At 42.6% G+C, this 24,507-nt stretch overlaps 1 protein-coding gene across 1 annotated transcript; it reads left to right on the top strand.

Annotated features, from left to right (window-relative positions):
• The first annotated feature begins 1,983 nt into the window (after positions 1–1,983).
• Positions 1,984–13,687, top strand: LOC131885420 (putative uncharacterized protein DDB_G0289263). The gene is made up of 3 exons (XM_059233452.1): positions 1,984–2,364; positions 8,871–8,958; positions 11,684–13,687. Exons 1-3 carry the CDS (start codon positions 2,251–2,253, stop codon positions 13,543–13,545), a joined length of 2,064 nt encoding a protein of 687 aa, XP_059089435.1. The 5' UTR covers positions 1,984–2,250; the 3' UTR covers positions 13,546–13,687.
• The last annotated feature ends 10,820 nt before the right edge of the window (positions 13,688–24,507 follow it).

The raw sequence follows: 24,507 nt of genomic DNA, 5'->3' as shown, positions 1-24,507 counted from the left end.
TCCCTTAACTTCTCCCCTGGATCAAACGACTCATCAGCTGATGCTTTCTTGATGAGACGAACTAACTCTAAGCTCATTGGTCATAAAGCACAACATTGAAGTAACTTCGGTACGACTTTTCACCCCTTTCTGCTTTGTTTGTTGGTTCATGAATATTACCAAGCCATGTTTAGTCTAGAATTGAAGATGAAATTGCATCTTGGTGACTTGGGACACTTCCATGTGTGATAGAGCGCTTTAATTGAACCGACGAATGGTAGGACGTGTGCAAGGTATCTAATGTGTAGTATTGTTATTATACCAGCCGAAACTCGCTCAGAATGAGCAATATTTGCTGCCTCATGGGATCTCTGGCCCTCGGAAAAAACGAGATTACTTTGATTCCATGGAACAATGGAACCACTTTGGCATTTTTTCTTGTCTTTGATACTGAGCCCCATTGGAACGTATCAAAAGCAGGCAAGTGGAGCCAAAACTCCATCCTTTTGCATTGGAAGGATCATGTTTCCAATTATATGAGTGTGTTTCATTAGTCCCGGCCTCTCCGTCCAAGCCCATCCCACTCAATGCACCCCTACAATGAACATGGACATTCTTCAACACATTCCTCCCTATTGTGTACCAAATTGGAGTTACCAGCTCCGAATTTCTCCCATGACACGATGGACCAGTTTGAAACCTTTTTCCAGAGACTTTTGGGGGCTAAGTGGGCGCGATTGAAGACGAGAATCCTCCATCCAATCCCCCTTAGCGCAAGTTCATCAGTGGGTCGTCACCATATCACCATTATTCCCCAACTTAGTCATCATGAGTCATCGTCTGGGGAGGATCAATGGTGCCACCAGTCCTCGTCACCATCCCTGGTTGGTGCCATGGAGCATTTTCTTGGAAAGCAGCCTCTTGTGTGCCATGTGTGAGCGAAGGAGCGAAGAGGGTGAATTTTGGAACTCTTGAGGGAGAAGTGCGTCGAGTTGGGCAGTTCTTACTATGTACCTAGTTACTTCACAATCTAGATATTCAGAAGAGAATCTAAAAAAACTCTTGCCGTAGGACAAGTTGGAACGTAGTCTCGGTCGATTTGAAAGATTGTAGGACTGTTTCCAGCTATGGTCCAATTTTGGAACATGTGCAAACGGGAGGAAATGAGATGGGAAACGCTAAGTGTATAATCTTGGGACCTGTTTGTCTGGAGGCAATATTTTTTTGCCTTATACCGCCCTAGTTTAGGCAGAACTTTGAACCAGTTTACATAGAAAAAGTGGCTCTGTTTTTGTTTTCTTGTTATCTCGAGGATATGAGTGCGCCATTGCTCAAAGCTGAAGAAGTCACTTCATGGTCCAGACAAAGTGGGGCAATGCGTGTTTTTTTCCACAACTTGTTCTTTCCCCATAATCTTATCGTGAATGGCTAAGCTGATAGTTTATGAGTTACTTAGAATCCCCATGGGAACCATTTATGATGGAAAAATGGAGAGAAAAGAGCCCTAAAACGGGTTTCAAAGTTGGAAAACTGCAACACAATCGTGTTCTTCATGAACATGTACTCTCTAAAAGTTGGAAATGGGGGCAAAATTTGGAACAAGGAGGCACGCAAGCAATCATGTTCCCCAAAATGCACTTCTTTAACAATCATCCTCTCATTTGCGCTCTTGAAGCTCCCAGAAGAAGCCTAAAGCCTCAAACACGCAATTGAGTAAAAATCAGCAAACAGCAAATTGCCGGAGCATTCACTTCTTGAGGAAGCTAGATCCGTGAGTCACAATCGAGAAACCCCCTTCACTTCGTCTTGAACAACCAAGCAACCAGCCAACCATCTATCTAACCATTCGCCCAATCCTAAAGCAGCTGCCTGCTCTTGATTTTCAGCTGACTTTTCCAAGAGCGGCGCCGTTCGAGTTCACGCAGGCGACATTGAGAACGAGATTTACTACGTTGAGAAAGACCACTTTCAGAGCTACAGTACGCACACATACAGACAGACAGGGCGAGGGTGCTCGAAGCGGGCTAGAAAATGAGCGGGACATTCTCCATCACCTCCAGTCTACTACTACATGTTCGACATAGAGTTACGTCAGTGTGTTTCTAGTCATTGAGACATGTGTACCAGTCGTTGTGGCAGTTGTTAACACATTGTTATTTATTGGAGTGAGGAGTGCCACGAACGATATTTGATCTTAAAAATGTGCCTTCACTGCTGACTTTCATTACCCTATTCATCTCTCGGGTGACGACCAATTTGTTGTTGGTGATCATGACCAATCTGAAGAAGGCCAGTCAGACGAAATGTACCGTAGTTGTCCTGGGGGACAGCAAAACCGGGAAGACATCCTTGATCACTCGGTTTGTCAAAGGCACTTTTACTGAGGTAAGAGAAACGACTCCTTCACATCCAAACCAATCCAGAATACCATGTAGACATTGACCACGAGAATATCAGATACCATGGAGGGCCCTCTAGTGCATGGAAATATCATATTTCCATCACATGCTTGAGGACGTTTTGCACGGCTGTCCGGTTCTGGATGCCGTCTTTCCCATTGAAGACATACTTCATACTTGTACAAACAAGATATATGTTCCAAACATACTACGAAGTCTAGCCTATGTCAATGTAATTGGTAAATACGTGTGTAAGAAGAGAACCAAGCAAGCACGCAGTCGTGTGTCAAAAAATGGTCGATAGGTATGAAAAGTTAAAAACACAATTATTCGTGAGCTCTTTGCATGTTTTTTTCATTCAAAATTAGCACATCCCGAAAACCCAGACAACATCCGGTTTATCGTCGTTTTCACAAGTGACAAAAGGCTGAGCAAATAAGAAAGGAGCACCCTGTTAGCCATAAAATTGTCATTCGACATGGGCCATTTCTCCCGGCGTGACCAACTTTCTTGGCTTTTTATATGTATTCCTACCCTGGCAACCCGCTCACTCACTGCCGGTATGACGAAAACAACAGATGAGACTGGCAATTGGGCAACAAAAAGTTACATTTGCATATTGACAACAACCGTTGCTGTTGTTGATGGTGTTGTTGTGGTTGTGGTGGGTAAAATAGTATGCCAGTAGATGTTTGACCATGTCTGGCCATTAAAAACGGCGGAGAAGTTGAGTTTTGAACGAGCCGAGATGTTCAACAAGATAAAGAGCCAAGCCACCAAGATTGAGATCGACGATGAACAGATGCGGGAAAAGGAATCTTCATCCGAGCAAGTTCTCGTCTAAATTGCAATGCACTCACTTTTGCCAACTTAACGAACCCAACTAGCGAAACAAGTTCGGGATGGATTTGGATGTCTTCATTGGAATTGGAGTTCTGTGGAACGACGGCGTTGCCCCGCTAATGGCTTTTTGCCATATCCAAAGTTTAACGGTGCTAGGCAACCATTATGAATCTGTAGATCAAAGCTAATGAGCTGGTATGAGGAATGCAAACAAAGTTTCCGTTCCATCTCTGGCCTCTTGAAAAAAGTTGGTCTCAAGAGTCTTGACAACTTTGGTTGTTTACTCTCAAATCAGTCAGTTTTGGACTGCTTAACAAAAGCATCCACAGGACTTCTGTTTGGAGGAGGATTTCCATATTCTCTTTTTCTGCAAACATCTGCCTTGGGGCTACTCTTTACTTCCTTACTAGATAGGGTTTTTTTGAACAGGTTTTGAGCCCTAATGATTCTCAAACGTCTCATCACACTTTCATCAAGGGTACCTTGATATCAGGATCATCTGGATCAAGAACGTCCAATGTGCAACTAGATGATAGATTTCGGTTATTTCTATCCAAGAAAACTCTTTCTCAATCAACATGTGCCAAATGGCACTTGACTGATCTCTATCGCGCTCTTTCGGAACGGAACGTCTTTCAAATTTCCGTGACATTTCATCATTGACATGGATTTCTTCTATTGTTCAACCCAACCACTTGAGACATTCTTGTAGGAATCAAAGAAGTCGACTTCGCACGGCTTGTAGAGATCCACAGGGGTCTCTGACTGACTGAGAAATGTGTTCATTGTCGATCGTGCATCAATAACGAGGGCTACAAGTCGATCTACATTCTATACATACTAACTTTGCCATGACAGAACAAGGAGGGGGTACATTTATTTCGCAACATGAATGGGGGGAAATACATGGTTTGACATTCAAATGAGATTTGACATTTTTGGCTGCAGCCGTGTAGTGATGAGGCGAAAAAGTAATATTCACCCGAATTCGGTCTTAATGTCAAAAAAAGTGCAACGGGAATGATGAATTACGCTTAAAAAAAGAGCTGCTGTTACATTTTTGGATGATCATTTTGATATCGATATGGGAAAAAAATAATTGGCAAAGGGAAGGGCAAGAGATGCCCTTCACTTAATGTCACCTTAAAATATAGATTGTTACGTGGAAGTTACCGTCTTATCTAAGCCAAATGAACTTTCGATCCATCACCAATTCCCCAAAAAGATCGAAATGAGAACGAGAAAAAGGCAGATGTCGCTTAGGGACACAGAGCATAGATTGTATCTGCAACCCTGTTTTGACTTATGATTCCAATTTTGGGCCATGTACTGATGAAGAGAACTCGTTTTGGGTCAAACGCACAAAATATGGCATTATATCGTGGACAGATCTAATTAGTTTAGAGCCCAACTATTTAAAAAGGTTTCAGTTGATTCCTCAAGCCAAACACATGTGAAATGCGATGACACAATTGTTCAAAGCTCTTTCAGCCTAGCTTGCTTTTCACATCAAAGGAAATCTCTGAAATACGTTTTCAAAGGATCGAAGGAGCACAAAAAGTTGTGTGTTCAAAGGTATGAAACGGAACGAATTGATTGTCCAAAGAAAAAAAGGGATGTAATATTCATATAATGGCGGGCTGCAATCACAACTTTTACGAGAATTTTGCCCGTCATCTGGATCGTCGTTTAGCATCGGTTTGCTCTTCAATCAGAGTTGACACTACGTTAAGCAAAAATCGTTGGCTGAAAAAGGCCAACAATGAACGAATCGGGAATGAACGATTTTCTTCATGGTCAATATAAACACCCCCTAATGTCTTTACGGCCCATTATACAAGGAATTCTCGATGTGTAGCGGCTGTTTATCAAACCGTTATGATCTTGAGCATCAACTATCAATACTAATTTCAAACTCAAACATCATGGATAGAATGATGAGATAAATTTACAAACTGGTCGTTGCACAAGGCGACTAACATTCCTCGACGCCAAACCAAATACAATGCCCACCAATTGAAGCAGAAACTAATCGACCAACGCGGGGTTCTTCCGGCAGTGCCTCAATAGCATTCACACCGAAGTCATTGCAGACCATCACCGTGGTTGAGCTTCAATGCTCAGGTTTAAAATATTCCCTAAAAATGTCCTTAAGTTACATTGAGCTCGAACCACTCCATTTCAAGCGGAATTGACAATGATTTAAAATGAATGATGATCGCTCACGTTGAGAGCCGAGACATTATTCGACCATGGAAGTGATTTAAACCTCCATCAAGAGGTTTGACAAGCCGCATCGATATCCCTGTGGATGTCAAACGCTTTTTCGATCCTGAGCCAGATTGGAGCCCTTATGTAAATTGACGCAATGCCGGATGAGAAGGGCCTTGGTTGCTTCCCCTTCTTGTCATCGTTCTTGAGACAAATCGATTCATTACTCATGGTATCAGCTGATGATGTAAAAAAACGTTCCTGATTCATATTGAGCTCGTCGATTCGGTGCTGCTTTGAGGATCTATTTGGGGAGGTTTGATCTCCTGACCTGTTTTATCAAGCCAAAAAAACTCCCCTGACCTATTGATGAGGAAACCGCGAACCTCGAAAAGAATGGGATCATCTGTTGTTCCCTCTAGCCTCTCGGGATATCACGGTACGAATGCAAAAGTAATTATTTCCTGTGATTGATTTTGGCACATGCAGATATCAAAAGCTTTGCCAGAACAGCGATCCACTTTTGCTTCTCCTTACTTCTTGCGTTATAGGTACTGAGCATCGTATATGATTTCAAAAATAAAACCCTTGAAGAAGTAACATGGAATTTTTTTAGGAGTGGATCTTTTTACAAACTTGAAACCTCTTTTCTTGCTAACATTTTAGCACGTTTTCGAAGAAATCGGAGAAACAATGGCGAAAAGAGCGCTAAAATTTAATGCCCATTTGGATGGTGAATAAAACATGCTCCAGTTCAGTCAAGTGTACGTATGATACTCACTCGAACAATCCCAACGTTAGCAGAGGGTGGTACTGCAAGCTTTTCTCCACAGCAAGATGCACAAGGGATTTGGGGAAAATGAAGATAGGATATTTATTTCCCTGTTGGTTGCAAAATCTCCAACTCATATATACAGACGTAGGTCTCTGCACGATGGCAAGCCTAGCCACAGAGTCTACTTCTTTCACCCTGGTTTGCTTTCCACAAATAAGGGGAGGATTGGGGGATGAGGCAAGAACGCAGGGGGGGATTGTCTGTTCCAAATAGAACTTTGTTCCTTCTTGAAACACCCAAAACGATAGAGAGTGTCTTTGGGGTTTGGGATGTTCCTCAGAACTCTGAGATATGGGCGAAACCAGGACTTGACAAGGCGCCAGCCATCCCAGTGAACTGACTCCCCTTTTCTTCCGGTTAAGCAAGAGTGTCCTAGAAAGGAGAAAATCAGCTACCAAGGTCCCTGTTCTGATGGCGGGTAATTTAAATTTATGAGGAGCAAAAAGTTCTCTTTGGAAGCCTCCTTTCTATGTTTGGGGGCAACAATTTGGTTGTGTCTTTACGACTCCCAAATGCATGAATGGCACTTTCTTCTTTCAATAGAAAGTGCTGTGTAATTGAACCTCATGTCTTGATCTCATCAATTATTCAGGTTCATATTTGACAGCACTAGAGTCTTACTATTGAGGGCAGTTGTTCCAAACACCCTCAAAGATATTGTTTCCTATTGGACAGCTCAAGTGTGTTTTCTTCGAGGTCTCCATTGACATATTTACTACGTGTCACGCATGACGAACAACTTGTTTTGTCAAAGAAAATAATCCACGTTTCCTCGAATCTTATGTGGGTCCCTGTGGACTTCAAAAATTGAAACATAAGGCCACAAGAGCCTCTGCAGATGTCCAGATATCTGTTTTTCCAATGGCCTTTATTCAATTCAAAGGTCAAACTGGCTGTCCAGTGCCCAGCCGTAGCTCATGTAGTCTGCAAAATTGGATTCAGTATCCTAGACCGTGGACCAGTCTCCCTTTTAAAGCAAACCAGTGACGCCTTTTTCCCTTTTGAAGGAAGAAATCCAGCAAAATTGGAAAACATATGGACTTGATGTCCTGGATGACTTTCTCTTTGGTCCCCCTCTGCATATGGGAAAGAAGAGGGGACTCACTTTGGGCCCTGAAAATGAAGCTATTCAAGGCTCTGTCGCGTCTAAAACCAAGTGTCTCTCTTTGAATTGGGAGAATGAAGGGAACCCCTCAAGCCCTATTTTAAATTCTCTTTTATTTGTAAAATGAGAGAAAAAACTTTAGACAAATGCAACCACAATTGAATATTTCCTCAGATATTACCTCTCTCTTTATTATTTATTATCTTAATGATCATTACAAATTCAGCGCTCCGATTAAGCCATTTCACAAAAAACAATCATGAGTTTATTAACAAAGTGCTTTGTAATACTAATGGCTAATGACCATCCCTTGTCTTTATGAAAAGCATGCAGTTTCAAATTTTTGAAAGCTGCTAGCCATTTGTCCTTGAAATCATAACCTGTGAAAACTACGTAGTGGATGTCATTTGCTTGAAAACTGTCGTGAGGATGAACGATTGACGAAATAAAACTCTCTTTTCTGAGGATTATTTTTCTTCAGCGACCAAACGGACCAAATTCCCGCGGATTAAGAGTCTCGAATTTGAGGCGATGATCTACTTGACCCGTATGGAGGGTTGAGTTTGGTGGTGTACGGGAGATCTGATCGTGTCCACGACTAATGCAAGAAGTGGCGATTTCACCTGGGATACAAATGAGGTTCTTCCTCTTGAAGTGTTCCTGTAATCAGATTGAACCTTTGCCAAGTGTGGGCAAGCCAATCAAAACGCTTCTTTAGACCAAAGAGAAAATGATCCCGAACCATGGGGTGCCTTTTAAAGCCAATTTCGGAGTCGATCCTATCATCGTCGTGGCACAATTGTGACAGAGACGGATCAGACTTTAAATCCATTACCACCATCTCCTTGGCAAGACGGATATCACGGTTTGCCATCTTCCTTGCACTTTTCTCCAACTCATGCATACCAATCAACCGATCTGGCAACCCTTCTCACACCACTGACTCAAGAGTCCTGACACCTTTAACATCCGATATTTGATTCCCTTGGCGTCTAAGTTTGTGAATAACAAGAACTTTCAAATATTGGAAAAGATTCCACTCCAATGAGCGAACCAGAGAACTCGGGTTTTTGCACCCAAGCAAATAGTTTTTCTACGAGTAAAATTGGGTTTTGCCTCTTGCCTCTTGCGTCCTTCTTTCTTCCTTGGCTTATTTCCTTCCACCTTCGAGTCATTCTTGGTTGCTTGGTTCAGTACAAACTCGGAGGTTTTCTCAAGAAAGAGCTGAGTCGGTTTTCTCATTGTGAGGCTTAGGGGACCCACTAGTAAAAGTATATATGCTAGTGCGTGGGTGAGTAGTGAGGTTCAAGACAAGAACGACAATGTTGCTTGCTTGCTTGCTTGCTCTTACTTTCCCACGAGACATAACAAGGAAATAATAGAAACAAAGGGTGTTTTGCATAGAGAGTAGCTAGGAGCAGCTCCTTGAGCCCCATTTGGTGTACGTTCAAACAGGTAGAGAATTGAATTCCTAAATCCCGTCTCCATTCTCTTGCAGAAATATTCACCAACAAGCTTCGACAAATCTTTTGCCTCGGAAGAAGTCGAGAAACACGATGTTGAATTTACATTCTGGGATACATCAGGTAAGGTTGAACGAGTTATAGCGCTCTATACCTCCATCTAATTTTATGCCCTTCACCGCTCCAACCCAGATACTGGCTCACCATCTCAGCTCCATTCTCAGATGGTCGGTCCAAGAGTAGGAACTCGAACACACGAACGGCAATAGTAATAGCTATCCAAAAGGGATTCCGGATCCAAAGAGGCAGGATTTATTGCACAATATTGACTTTGGTGGGCGAAGAGGTGTTCCTGCGAGTTGGAACAACCTTAACTCAGCCTAAAAGATGGAAGTACACACGTACAACAGATAGAAGAGAAAGACCGAAAGAGGAACGGTTCCAGAAGCCTTAGAAGCTTGGCTGAGCTTGAATGGGCCAGCCATTTTAAGATGTGTTTTGCCAAAAAAACAGATCAATTGGTCGACCAAGCTATTTTCCCTCGTCCGAAGAAGCTCTCTGGAAAGCCAACGTTCGCCTTTTGGTTGTCTCATAAACAAAGCGCCTATGAGGCAAGATTTTGGGGAATTGGCAAGAATATTAGATAAGCAGTTCCTCTTGTCATTTTCCCCGCTTTTTGGCCTCTGGAAAAAGGTCCAAACTCCTCCAAGTGCCAGAAACGACTTGTCGTAAAAAGGTGTCGAACTCAGAGTTTCCCATTTACATCAAGAACAACCGGTTCGTTCAGTGAGAGCGCTTCTGCTTCAATAAACCAAAGCGGGAGGGACCAAACGGGAAAGGGGTGTAAAATGTGTTTCCTATGCCTTATTAAATATCTCCGGCCGGAGACGCTTTATGACAACACTAGTTCAGCTTCCGGACAATTATTAGACCCACACCCTCGGGTAGATTTCCCGCTCCTTTTTATTTGTTTTCTCATGGAAATTCGGTTTCCCCCTGTCGGAGAGGGTGACGACTGTGGGTTGTGTTGTTCGATATTAAGCAAACATTCCAGAAGTGGGAAGGGGGCACAAATAAACATTGTGACAAATTTCCGGGGTTGTTCTAGCACTTTTATAGTCTCCCAAGGTTTATGTGGACTTTTATTCGCCCTTGCTTGCTCATCTCCAGATTCGTCCTCCCCTTCCTCCCCTCAATCCTCAAGAATAGTTGAAGGCATTGTGTACACAGAGGGTTTAGCTTTTACCCTCGTTTCATTGGCTTGGGAATGGCCCATTCAAGTCCATGTCCTGACTTGGGATCTAAATCAGTTAGAGCGTTGGCAATAAGTTGCTTGAGAGATGCTTGGTCATACCTTCATTCCTCGAGGGTTATTAAAACACCGTGACTTATAAAAAAAGAAAACAATTTGGCCATTTTCACTCGGGCCTATTAGCCACTCTCCGTAAAAAAGATTGGCGTCAGTCTCAACACCACGAGGTTATCTTGATGATCTGAACCATTATTTTGATTTACTACAATGATGGTAGTGAATTGTCACGATGAGATTGGTTTGCATCAGATGGACACCTTCAGTGTGAGGGGCCCTGGCTTTCGACGGATGGAAATGAAAGTAGATCCGGCTGTTGGGGGAGAAAATAAATGGATTGGAGGTCATTGAAAGCCCTCGCTCGTCTATTTTCGGCAACAAAGACAAACTTGGCCGGAGGCTAACCGCAGAGCGCAAACCATTTGACGCTTTCCTTTCTTCATTTGGCTTTGAACATCTCCTAAAATGGCGAAGAAACGAAAAGCAATCCAAAAGAGTTTCATTCGTGAAGTCAGCGGTAGTGAAGACTGGAGAGGCGTACTCAAACGTAATTAGTCTAATGTTTGCTTTTGCCGCGCTTTGTTCACGGGATGGTACTTGAAATGATTGCTTTTTGGATCATAACGAGTGTTAGTGATCCAATTGATCTGGAGGGAAGAATCAAGTCAGGGCCAAGGCAATCTTCAGTGATAAAATGATATTGGGTATACACATCATCCCTGCAAATGTTGAAGAAAGCTTTCAATGGCCTTGAGTCAGCGAAAGCAGAAAGGGGTTTCGCCCAATACCATCTCCTTGGAGGGGTTTGTTTTATCATCCTCCCCTGAGCGTTAATGATATCCAATGGCCCTTCAGGACATTTATCTGCCATCGTTAACGAATAACCACCGCAGTAAAATGTTCACAATAATTCCACTTCCTGAGGCGTATAATTTAGAGTTTGGCAGGTCCACTTCGAGTCCTGAGGTAAATCTTCATTTTCTCCATTTCCTCAAGTTGGTGAACGAAGAACGAAGACGTCGTAGGTTTCCGTCGTTTTCCATGCAGTGAAGGGAACCTTGAGGAACAAAGGAAATGTTGTAGAGTAGGAGCAAAGTGGACAAGTCCAAGAGTAAGAGACTGATTTATTGCACCACCTCCTGCTCTTCACTTGGTCTTTTGGGGTTCTGTTCTTGGAACACTGAGACTGCATTACCGAGAACAAGGGATGCCAGTCCCCGACAATTTTCGATGTGTTGATCTCCATCCTTGTGGGAGGTAATAAAAGTGCCATTGTGAGGGGCCATTCACAAATAGCAACCCTGACAACAATGGTCCACTTTGGGTATATCAGGAAATGGATGTGGAAATCACAAGCGTAGACGTGCATTTCATAGAATAGCGTAAAACGTAAAAGTTAGCGATCTGGTTTGTCCTTGCACATACGTACAAAAGAAAAAGGAACCACTAGCTCGGCGGTGGAAAGAAAATCCCACTTAAAATTCCAAGCCCACTTTCCTTTGTTTTATCTATCATGGTCTTTTTCTTGTCTACTTCTAGGTTCCCCCGCTTATGACAGTGTGAGACCACTGGCCTATCACGAAGCTGATGTCTTTCTCCTCTGCTATAAGATTTCTGATCCCATTTCTTTATACAATGTAAAGAACAAGTGGATTCGAGAGATCCGAAAATGCCGACCCGAGGCCCCCATCGTGTTGTGTGGATGTCAATCCGACCTCAGGAATGAACCTTTCACAATTTCTCACCTTAGCAAGACTGGCCGCCAACCAGTCAGTCAAGAGCAGGCTTTGGCCATTTGTTGCGAAATTGAAGCCTTACACTACGTGGAGACATCATCAAAAGCGCCTGTCCCTGAAAGCAAAGACAACCTTGAGGCCTTTGAGCTTTGTGCTTTGGCGGCCATCAAAAACAAAAGTTGCCTCTCGAACAAAATAAATCATAATAACAATAACAGCATCAACTATCAAAAAGTGACAAACCACAACAATATCATCAACCAAAACAACAATAATAATAAGAACAACAACAACAACAACAGCAGCAGTAGTGATAACCACCATCAATTCCAAAGGAGCCCAAGTGCACTCTCATCACTTTCGCTCTTCGACACCACCCGGTCACCTTTGTCAGAAACTGGTCCTGTCAATGGTCTTTTGGGACAGGTCTTTCGGCGAAGTCCCAGTACTAATTCGAATCTGTCCCTGGCAGCTAATTTTAAGATGCCCACTATGGCCTTTAAGCGGAGTTCAACTGCCTCGGTGACGTCTCTAAGAAGTCCGTCAATTGAGGAGCAAGCAAGACTGAGAACCTTTTCTCCCGAGCCCAACGTTTGCAACCGGATTCCACCCGTGATAAGTGAGCACGAGACCTATTCTCCTTCATCATCGTGTTCGTATTCGATGGGATCTCAAGAGAATTCCGTCTTGAGCAGCCTGAGCCGGACTCGCCCGAGTAGTCTACATGACCCTCCTCTCCCTGGTATCTCTTTTGAGAGCCAAGGAGGGTTGGAAGACAAGATTACCCCGGGCCAATCATCCAAACTTCAAAGGCCGACCTCCTTGTTCAAAGAAACCCATCATCGGGTTCAGAAGAGTGTAGGGAGTTCTTCGTTTCTCAGGAATAATCAAACACCCATTAGTCGAGGTGCCGCTTTCTTCAGTCCCATGGGACCTCAGGAACCAATTCCCTCACAAAAGTTTAATCTCCTGGAGCAGAGGTTCGACTCCGTCTCTGAATTGGGATCCCCGATGAGCACAGCGAGCGGTTCGAGCACCTTCATCAAAAGCCCCCAAATGGAGGTAATCTCCCAAACCAACGCCCAAGTCAGAGCCAATGGACTCAGTCGCCGAACCTCTTATCGGACCCATCCGAAAATGGCCATCCCCGTGGCGGCACCCATGTCGCCGGTTGGCAGCGATTTCTGCTTTGATATCAAGTCTCCACCGCGCTCCTCGTGTCAATCTCCGGAATCATTCACTCAGCATTCAGAATCCGTCAACTTGCCCTCTGCGGGGAGTAACAATGGCGACAGTGGTGGCAGCGGCCATGGTGTGGGAGTCCATTCGGGATTGACGACTTCGGCACCCCGCTTGCCCTGCTTTGAAGAAGGGCCCAAGATCTATGAGTCTTTGAAAAGCCATGTCAGCATTTGCAGTCAAAGTAGCGACGGGAGTAGTAAATTGCCCTCTGACTTCAGCGACGCGTCATCCATTTCCAAGGGCAGAAATCAGTGCGGAGTCACAAGCAATAGGAATAGTGATCTCATCATGAACTGCTCGAATAGTCAGACCAATATTGAAAGCCCCGAGGAGCTTCTGAACAACTTGAATTTCGTGTCTCCCAAGGCTGGGGTTTACCGACCTTGCTCTAGGAAGAGCAAGCACAATTGTTCTATTATGTAATAGAATTTGTACCCATGTACGTTTGAAGGTTGAGCGTGTCTCATCCTTGCTTTTTCAATGATTCAAACAACCAACCTCTCTTTCTCTCAGACTCCAATAATCCAATCCATATCAACATGAAATATACAGAGAGATATACCGATCTCTTGTTACTAAAGTGACCAGGCGTATAAGTGTTCCTCACACATCTCCCATTTCATTTCCACTTTCGGAGGTGCGCTCGTTGTATTGTTGTCGTACACTTGCTCTTGCTAGGCTTCCTATAATCTCCATCCTGACAATGGAGGTCCATTTGAACCTTCAAAGACGTTTCTCTCGTTCCATTTCCAAATGAAGTCACTCTCAAAAGCCATTGTTAGGGCGAAAGAGCCTCTTTCAAACGGGCCTCAAGTGAGCCATGAAGAGTTCAAATAAACCGAGACACTTTCGTGGGAGAAACTGAAAGCAAAAAAGGGAATCTCTACATACTCTTGCCCTCATTTCAATATGAACCAAGACAGGTTCTGGTCCACCAGATTATTGATCGCTCCAGGCCCTGAAAGAACCGTTAGAGAGGGCCGAGAAAAGTGGATCAAAATCTCACGCGGAACATCATTTTCCCCGGGAACAGATACATCATGGTATAAATGGGAAAATAATGGATGTGAAGAGATCTAGTGCAACCTTGGGAACACCTGAGAAAGTGGTCCAATATTATGTATATGTGCGTATGTACGCACACACACACTGTAACTACAAGTTGCAATGGTTTTGTGGCCATGGAACCATGGGAAACGAATCGGCCTTCACATAAAATTACTTTCCTTGGCCATTTCCCCATGATGAATAGTGTGAAGAGAGCAAGTCGAAAGCAGGAAGAAGAGCGAACCAAAGTGTGGTCCAAGTTCCTCGAATTGTACTTTTATCTTCCAATCAACCCAAGCTTTCGCCGTTCCAAAGGGAACTGGAATCCTCTTTGCCTCCATTTTTGGCCTCATATCAGTCTGGTGTGTATGTGAACGCCTCTAGGAGCACAATGAAGGTCCCTCAGACTTCTCTTTCACATCCTTTACTAGCAGATTTGTACTGAAAGAAGAAAGAAGTTTGAGACAATCTGCCAGCTTGAAGCAATATTGTGGAGCTTCTAGCCACTCCTCTTCCTCCTCCTCTTCTTCCGTTTGGTCTCCTCCTCTTCTCATTTTGGCCCCTACAATGTCGAACAACTTCCATCGAGATAGAGAAAAGTTTTGGAGGAAATTCTCCGATAATTCTTGATCAAGCTGGGCTCTTTAAAAGAGGCAAACGCTCCTCCAATCTCATGTGGGCAGTTTGCCTATTTAACTCTGATTCCAGGTTGTAATATAGCAACGAATCCAATGACATACATTTCTCCATCCAGTTTATGCTAAAGGGGTCTTGAGGTTGGTAGTCTTAATCCGCTTCAGAACCCATATCGTGAAGATTGATCAAGTTTCATCCTCTTCAAATGAGGGTGGTGAGGCGTGAACTTGCACGGTCGTTAGATCCTCGTCCCTCCTTCAAGTTTGGTCTTGGATCAGAAGAGTGCGAGCGAGAACTGTTCTTTGTTGTACTACAATATCTCGCAAGTCCTTTTCATCATTATCCTCAGCAAGTAGAAAAGCAAAAGACGAGGCGAAGATCTCTCTTCCGACAGCTGTTGCTCCATTTCCAACGTCAAAAGCTCTTTGCGGCCTTCAAAATCACAATCTTCATCCCTCGTACTCCACGCCCGACTAACTTCCAATAAGTTGGAATAGTCACAAAGCCCTCGTGGCTTACTTTCTTACGACGAAAAGAGAGAGAGAGAGAGAGGGAGGGAGTAATCCCTCAGATTGAGCCTTAGGAAGTTATCATCTCTATTAGAAGGTTGGGAAGAGGGCCAAAGATGACGCTTGATCCTCATCGTCACCGGTCTGTCAAAGCCTGGCATGGAATATGATTACCGGCATAGATGACTTTCAGGAAGTATATCTTCTTATGGTGTGCCTTTGTTTCGATGGTCTTTTAGTGCGATCCCAAGTGAATATTCCGGGCCAATTTTGAATTGCAAGAAGGATACTATTTGGGTTCCCAGCAATGAGAGCCAACGTGGAACATGGCGAAGATGCTCGAAACTCTTTTTATGGATTTTTTGAGAACATTACTCCTCGCTCAACGGAAAGTTTTCATATCTTCATAACTCATGGAAAAGTAGATCTGTTGAAGTAGATCTTTTGATCATGCCAGGTAAGAATTCAGGACCTTCTAGATAGAATTGGAAGCAGGTTCAGTCCACTGCAGGTCTAGATGCAACCAAGAAAATAAGTCTTTCATTTGATTCTGGTCAATCGCCATTGAAAGGTCAACTAAAGCCATTAAAACCTTGACTTGTCCCATAAAAGGTCTGAGACTCTTGCATTGGGGAAGGCCACTCAAATGTTCTTTTTTGAGATTGGTCACTTCTCCCTCCTACTTTTCGAGTAATTGATCTATTTTTGGATCGTAAAGTGGCACCAACATTTGAGCTCCTTTCTGGATGGACCTGGATTTACTCTAACTCCATCTTTTGCCTCTCGCACTTTTGGCAGAGCTGGAAACTTTTTTTTGAGTTATTGGACTTTTTGCTATGAATCTCAAGGGATTCCTAAAAGTGCTTCCAAAACCAATCGAGCGTTGGCACCGATAGGACATCCAAGACTACAAAACACCCCCTAACCCAACTGGACCTGACGGCATGCTTCAGACTGAAGGAAGACATCATGGTTCTCGTTATCACACGCCGGATCCAAGGGGATTGGGGGCAAAAAAGTGTTTTCCAAGCTAGGTTTTCTCATTCAGTGATGTGTCTGGCATGAATGGAAATTACTACCCTCCACTTCTATCGGTTAAGCCCCGATGCTAAGTCGAGGAAACTGCCTCCTCACAATAGATTTCCCGACTGTTCCATCACTTCTGTTCTTCAGCGGAGTGATCAGTTTACCTTTCTTTAGAGCTTTTTTGTGTCTTGGGGTTCTATACAAAGAAACTGATGGTCTGGCCGTAACTCCCTACCTATAGTATACGTCAAGGTTGAATCGGCATTTTCCGTGGCAGTAATGCTTAAGGTCGCGTCTTGTTCAGTCTGACCAAGTGCAAGACATAGTACTGTAGTCTGTAAAGTCGAATGTGTCTCTGCCAATTCCTGCCGATCGATTTGTCTTGCTAGTAAAAAGCGCGCTTTAGAGTCCACTACCTGCCACATAGTAGGGTAAACATATCACGGTACACGTAATGCACACATGTGGACTACAATTGGTTCCCTTGGGAGAAAAGAAAAGTTGTCCTACTTTCTCAGTGCTTTAATTAATGAGAGAGCCAATGCAATAGGTCATTAATGAGTGTTTCATGTACACACGTGTGGCTCTCAGAGTTGACACACAAATTGGGATTTTGAAACAAACAAGCAAATCACTCCTCTTCCAGGAGTCTGGTGTCTCCAAGCAGGATTTAGGCTTCTCTGGATCCTATTAAACAATTATTACTATACGTACTTTAGAAGTGAATCAACAAAAGGGCTAAATACTAAACTTAGCCTAATCTGATCTGAGGGCTAAACCTAGAATCTTGAGGACAGATACAAAACACATCCGTGTAGCTGGTTCACTCTGTACTTCAAAACGTGCATGGTTAGCTTTTTTAGGAAGCACTACTAGAGCCATCGTGCTGAAAGAGAGTAAACCGAGAAAGACAGGAAGGCTCTTGAGTTTTCCAAATTTAGGACACCAGGTGGTGGTTGATGGTTAGTGGTGGGTTTGGTACGAGAGGAGCCACTTGTACTGTATACCAGATTGGGAACTCTAGATTAGACCTGAAGTTGATGGATGAGTGTAATGTGTGGAAAAAGGTGCTGGAGTTGCTCTTCGACAGACAGCTCTCACCTTACCTTGGTAAATAAACTTGAAATGAAAGGGAGCAGTGTGCGAAGTGTGAAACCTGTGAGGGTTGGTTTGCTTTGAGTACTGATTGTGAACCTCTCTTGCAATGGCAAGGATCTGGGACACACAAAAGCCGCAATATCGTCCTTCGGTAATGGACTTTTTCCAAAAAAATGAGATGATGGCCGATACATCACGAGATGGACATTTTGACCTCTCGGTCGCTTTCGTGTTCCAATTGTCAGTAAAAGGGGGATAATCTATGATCCTCGATCCCATCTTCATAAATATCCGTCCTGATTCTGTCGAGAGTATTGACATCGCAGTCGAGGAAAGTCATAAATATCTTTGGATGGAAACACTTCTGATATTAGATTGACCAAAGCACATGGTTAGTGAGTCCAATACAGTGGATTTGGATCACGTTGATCCCATGTAATCTTTCGTGTCAGACTTTTGGTGATGAATGCCGCCATCATTGCCCAAAGGGGGATGAGTCTAAATCCCCCTACCCACTGATTAACGACGACGGGAAGGTTCGGATGGCCCCACGAAGCCACCATTCATTCCCACTGACTTTTGGACGTGATGAATACAATAGTGTCACATTCATGGGATATTTCTGGGAATGGATCGAGATTCCAGAGCGGCCATCATCACATATGGCTGTTCTGCACGTTGCCATTTCGAGGAGGGTTTTGATGGAACCATGCCCTTAGTTCTTCTCTTTCTTGTATAGTAATGTATGTAGTATTTTGTTGTGCTAGGTCCACTTCCAAGTCATTGCCAAGAATATGAATATTGATGAGCAATGACCAACGCTTGGGCGCAATGTGTTCCATTTTTAACCTTCAATGCTTCTAGCGTCTTCCAAGGCCTGAAAAGTAAGCTCTTGGGAACGAGCAACCAACAACTTCCACTTGATTGGATCGCATGAAACCAAGAAAGATAAGTTTTCCGAAACATAGCGTGAGATTGTTGGGAGTGCACTTGAAACGTGTTCCATGATGGAACAAATTATGTGCCTGCCACTCAAAATATCCTCCTTGAAAGTTGAGGATCCCTTGGAGTGAAAGCTCGAAGCTTGGAATTTGAGCTTTGCATATTGGATTTTGTTGGTTTTCCATGGTCCCCTCTTCAAAATCAACAAGTTCTAGGGTTCCCAAACCCAAAGGTTGGTCCCATGGTCAGCAGAATTACATTCGATTGTGACCTGATCCCCAGCAGCCCTGAACTTGAAGGATATGGGATTACTCCGTGGAACGCTTCGGGAATTTAGAGTAGGGGAAGTGGGATGCATATCCTCGGCCAAAGATGGGAACATGGAACACAATACTCAATCCCTTGAACTCAAGTCCTCGATTATTATCATGGTTACCAGGGTCAAAGAGGATAAGTTCAACTTCGCGCGGTCTTTTTTGGACTCTTTCAACTTTGAAGACAGGTCGTTAGCATCCTTCAGGGATTTATCCCAGGCGGATGTACGGTACAGCGGGGGCAGGATCCCTCTATGTTAATCCATTTGTTGTAGCTCCCAGTTTTCATCCATCATCATGATCATGCGAAAATTCCTTGTTTCTGCATTTCCTCCTTGTTCGTGTGTGACTGTCTGTCTGTTGCGTTCAAGAATCAAAGACATGAACAAAATCCCCATGAGAGCTTATTTGCTCATTTCATTTCACGACGAGATATCTACACATTCATTTAAAATCACGTGTTCCCTTCACGATTTCAAAATGTTGGCCATGATGAAAATCTAGCGAATTATTGTTTCATGTTGGTTTGAAGAACAGCGAGAGCAAGGGCAATGGAACACGCCTTTATTTGATAGAGACTAAGAGTACGAAATTAAAACACGCGTGTAGCTAGATCAGCAGATAGGTCTCCTCACAATCTACTTCATATTTTATATCTGTGAGTGGAACAAATGAAGAAGCATCTTATCATTTCTTGACATTACTATTATACAAAAGTGGGGTGGGGAGAGGAAGAGAGAGAGAATGCGAGAATCTTAATGATTGCAGATATTTTTCCTCCCTCCGATTCTATTCTTTAGAGACTGCACGTTCAAAGGGATTCCGCGTGTTCCACCCCCTTTCGTATCACAAATATGGTAGTATTTGTAGGTAGGTGGTTCCAATTATCAAGCACAAAAGCTCCCCCCCCCCATCTCTGTAGACGCTGACATCCATTTAACTGCCCGGGAAAAAAATCTTTCTTTCAAGGTGCTTATTTCGCCTTTCACCCCTCACTCACTCTCCTCTACACTTCAAAGAAAAAGGACAGAAAACTGAAAAAAATGTCCCATCCTCCCGTTTCCCCTGAACCAAGCTTCTTCCTCGTTCCAATTCAGCGCGTATTTTCACAAACGCGTGCTAAACAGGTTTTTTTTACTATAGTTCTATCGCCCATATAATAAAAGAGTTTTTGTATCTGGATCCACTTCTAATCTATTATGAATTTAAGTGCCGCTCTTAAAAAAATACTCAAACAAGCTTTTGAAGTGTCTTAGTGTGATATGAGCCAGACATTGTAAAAATATCTCCCATGAAAGGAGATCCCGTCCATTAAGAGGCACAAAGCTGAAGGAAGTCAAGGAAAGGCACAAGGAGAGAACGAAAAGGGACCGACGGCAAAAAGGGAGAGGAATGTCATTTTGAATTTTTCAAAAGCCCAAGGATTAATCCTCCTTGACTTTAATTATTGTGATGCATTGAGCCACTCCCCCCCGATACCTCTTCCCCCGCCTATTTAGATCCCAAAGCTGACAAAATCCCCAGTGACAACGACGTACTCGCCCTCAAGAGGGAAGAATCAAGAACGAGGTGTGAAAAAGACCCTTGGAACATGAAGCCTTGTTCATCCAGAGAAATATGAAAATGGTGCATATATGCAAAATGAGCCGCTCGTTCTTCTCGTAATGAATGTCTCATTGCAGAAGTTTTGTCACGCAAATGTAATAATAAGCAAGAGAGGAACAAGCAGGGAACACTGGGAACACGTTCCCGGATCAAATCCCCCTTTCCAATTCATTGTATTGGCAAGACTATGTACGGCGCCTGATGTCTGGTCATTTGAACACGTACTTAGTGTGGAAGTCGGATCTTTCCATTTCCATTATAGAGTGTATGGAGCAAATCTAAAACATGTAACCAGAGATCTTTCAATGGGTAGTTAGTTCCCCTTGCTTTTAAAAGTTGCTCGAAATGTTAATTAGTTCTTAGGTGGCATAGCACTGAGTGCTTGTGAGACGCTTGGGAAATGAACAGAATTGTAAATGTCGCCGAGAAATGGGATCAAGAGAAACATCAGATGCTAATCCGGAACGTCGAAGGAAATATAGGGAACATAATTAATTAAGCTGTTCTACGTAGTGACCTTCGAAAGTAACCAGAATAACAAATCTTAAAATAAAGTCGATGGTCATGGTCAGATTTAGGTAACACAGGAGAAGAGCATAACAAAATTATTTTGGAACATGGTGGATGTCTTGATGACCACGTTTTTGGTAGCCAAAAGCCCTTTTTTTTCAAAGTGAAATACAACTGTATAATGTAACGTGTAAGAATTTCATTTCTTTTTTACATTAGTTGTCCTTCGTTAGTAGTGTCTTGATGCAAACTTTACGATCAGTTAGGGAACAAGCACCCAAGGCACTTTGGTGCCTAATATGCTAAAGACCTCTCCGCGTGGTCATAATTATTTCATTACGTTTTCAGAGATTCGAAAATAAGTGCTTCTGACGATTCTTTTTAAATTTGCCTCGGATATGAAACACTATTTTAATTTATACATAAATCTAAACACTATTGTCACACATAATTTCTCGCTTTGTAGTTCTGTGTTCCAAATAAAACTGGAATGCTGCCATTTTGCCTTTTTTTTACAATGCATAATTGTGCAAACATTCAGAAGGATTGTACAAAGGCCTTTTCTTTTTGCTATGTCATTATCTCTATCATGTTAACCTTTATAGACATAAACATAAGCAGAAAACCCGTTAGGTCAAAATGCCAGCCATCACTTCCATAATTTACAGGGCCCAGCACAAAAATTACCCGACAAAGGGTGGATTTTTAGGTCGAGTGACACCTATTCTTAAACGAGTAATGCCACCCTTGTTGGTTCATACTATTGACAAAAGTCATTTATTATTTGACTCTCGTTCATGCGGGCATGGCATTTCCATCAAACACCCCAGATCACACAGTAAATACATATTCTTTATAACAAAGACGAAAAACGGGGCAGCTACCCTCTACCCACCCTCCCTCCTTTGATCATATCCCTTTCTTGTTTCCTCTCCAACAAATACGGTCATGGCCTTATTTACCAGGGGTGGAATGAGCAATATTTGCATGTAAATGCAATTATTTTGTCTTGCCTCTCAATACTGTTGAGCCTCTTCTGACAACACACCAAGTCTTGATACATTGCTGCCTACATGACAATCCAGTTTGTTTCTTTGTACCTCTAAATCTTATAAAATGATAGTTTTATAGCCAATTTGACTCACAAAACCCACTAGCTCACAGATAACTCAAACTCTAGTTCAAGCTTTCGGTGCCTCGAATTTGTTATCCGCCGAGAGGGGCTGTTTGATTAAAAATCACCTATTTTTCAAAAAATGTGTTGTGAAAGTCAACCAATCATTTCGAAAACTATCCGTGTCAACCTTTAGAACAAGGCCGCTAGGAAGCGAAATTATTGAAATTATTGGAAGCACATCGTAGACCGTACCATGTTTAATGAAATGGAAATAAAGTCTTTCAGTGTTTGCTATAGAATCACAGTGCTTTAGCTGTTACATAAGAACCTACGCTTAAGGATTTGTTGCTTGGCTAGTTTCACTCCTTTTCAAATCACTCATACATTTATGTATCCTCATGTACATATGAGTACCACAAACTTTGTTTTCTACTTTTGATGAGTTAAGGATCCACCTTTTTGTTTTTAATACGATCTAGGGAACCATGGGATGATCTTGGAATGGTTATTTTACGACCGAGATGGGATCTCAAGGCCAGCACTAAGAAACAAATGTGTCTGTCCCCATTTTGGAACGGGTTAAATGACACCAGTTTTCTAGATGGACCAACGAGTCTCGTTACTGTCCTTGTTTTCGCCCTGGTTGGGAGGAGTGCCATTATTTTCGCTTTATTTAGCCCCACATATTTCCACTAATGTCCCTCTGAACATTGTGTTCCAGCGAGCCAATAGCGTGGAACGGTTGTACATATTGGCAACTCTGCAGTGTGCATGGCTATGCAACCAACTCTGGGCCTACAAATAAATCATGTTCCACACACATTCGCCCCAAGATTAATTGAACTTGTTCTGCGGAACCAAATGGGAGAATAGATGCAGGTGTGGAAACTCCTGTTTTTTTGGAACTTACCTTCCGGACGGCTCTTGAGTGAGTAAAACCAGCCAAGTGTGTTCATTTTTTTTGCTGCCAACCTTTCTCTTATAGTATTGACCTAGTCCGAGATTCTAGAAGACTAAACAATCACAGAAGAATGTTTGCAGTTGACCTCCTAGCAATTATGGATGATGGAAAACGGGCATACCCGATTTTCGAATCTAAGTGCTGTTCGCTTAAAAGGTGATTTGCCAGGAGGGACTAATGGATTTGTCTTTGTATAGTAACTATTTCCACTCCATATAACGGAGACCGAACACAATGCTTATTTTGAAATAACTGTAATGCTGAGATGAAAATATTGATAAAATGGAAGGTTCCGTGGATCTTGAATCTACGATCTCGTGACATTTGGAGTTCAGAGTTTTATTTCGACAAAACAAACCTGGAACCATACTTCTTGCCAGAAGACATCAAATCACAAAAATTTCTGGTCCAGCTCAGCGGTTCTTCTAAGATAAAGGGCATGCATGGGTTTGAAAGCCTTTGAGGCAACCATATGGTGGAATATTAAATAAAGATGAAAGCGCCGTATTCCCAACCTCCTCAAGAAGTAAAGTGTCCCTCGAGAAACTTTGGGTTGGTACTCAGAACTCTAGCTTTTACGAGGATGGGTCAATGACATATTGGACAGAAGTATCATATTTTTCTCTCTTCCTGATGAATTTTTAGTACGAATCAGTCTATATATTGTTTTAGATGGGGGTTTCATCTTTGCTTTGATTAATTTGCTCCGATTGTGTATTTGTTTTTCAGTTATAGTTTAGTGAGGAGAGATTTGCTGTAAGAATAATTTTTGGTTGAAATGTCTGGATGGCGACTTGATTTTGTTCACCCATATTTGTTGGATCCATAAACTTTTAAGATTAAGACCCTAGAATTGCCTATTGTATGCGTGAACGTTCAAAGAACAATGCTTCGCAGCCCCTAAAACTTGAAATTGTGTACATCTAAAACGCTAATAAACCTGGTTTATTCAATGTGGCCTCATGATTTTTGCGTTTGATATTAACTTATTGGAGTTAACCTTCATTGAAAATTATCAATAACTAACCTTAAGTACACTTATTTAACCCTCGTACAAGAGTAAGGACACCTTAAGATATTGACATGGGACGGAAATGAAAAATTCTCATATCCTATTTCACAAAATTGGCAAACTATGCAATTAAAAACATTAACTAGTAGAAAGACTTGAACAAACTTGGGTCCAAAACCCAGGGAAGGGAACTCAGTAGAGACAATATCAGTTATAAAGTATTCACCACACTGTTGGTCAAAACCCCGAGCTTTTAAGAAAACAAATTTGTTAACGAACGTCTCTTAGATGTTTAAACACCTTATTGCATTTAATAGCAACATTTGAAGTTTCTGCTTTCATACCTTAAGTTTGAAAAGGGACTCAAAGTTGGTCCGCCCAAAGACGACTTATTATGACAAGAACACCGTCCCAAGTCCATTTATCTAGTAGTCCATGACTAACAATGCCGTTTCTCAGTCTGGCCAACTCCAAAGATCCCACTTTTTCTCCAGATAAATCTGAAGATCGCCCAACCAACTTTCACGCGACAATAATCCCCCTTTAGTTCTTGATCAGGCGCAAATCATGGGCTAAGTCCCATAAAGCACCGCTTCTTGCCGGCCAAG

The sequence above is a fragment of the Tigriopus californicus genome, chromosome 8 (assembly GCF_007210705.1).
Source record: "Tigriopus californicus strain San Diego chromosome 8, Tcal_SD_v2.1, whole genome shotgun sequence".
Classification (NCBI taxonomy): Eukaryota; Metazoa; Arthropoda; class Copepoda; order Harpacticoida; family Harpacticidae; genus Tigriopus; species Tigriopus californicus.
The sequence above is the reverse complement of the archived record's forward strand: the minus strand, read 5'-3'. Positions and strand labels throughout refer to the sequence as shown.

Coding starts and splice junctions, on each gene's coding strand:
- LOC131885420 (XM_059233452.1), top strand. CDS start 2,251: ATGACCAATCTGAAGAAGGCCAGTCAGACGAAATGTACCGTAGTTGTC. Junction 2,365..8,870: donor TCAAAGGCACTTTTACTGAG/GTAAGAGAAACG, acceptor ATTCTCTTGCAG/AAATATTCACCAACAAGCTT. Junction 8,959..11,683: donor TACATTCTGGGATACATCAG/GTAAGGTTGAAC, acceptor GTCTACTTCTAG/GTTCCCCCGCTTATGACAGT.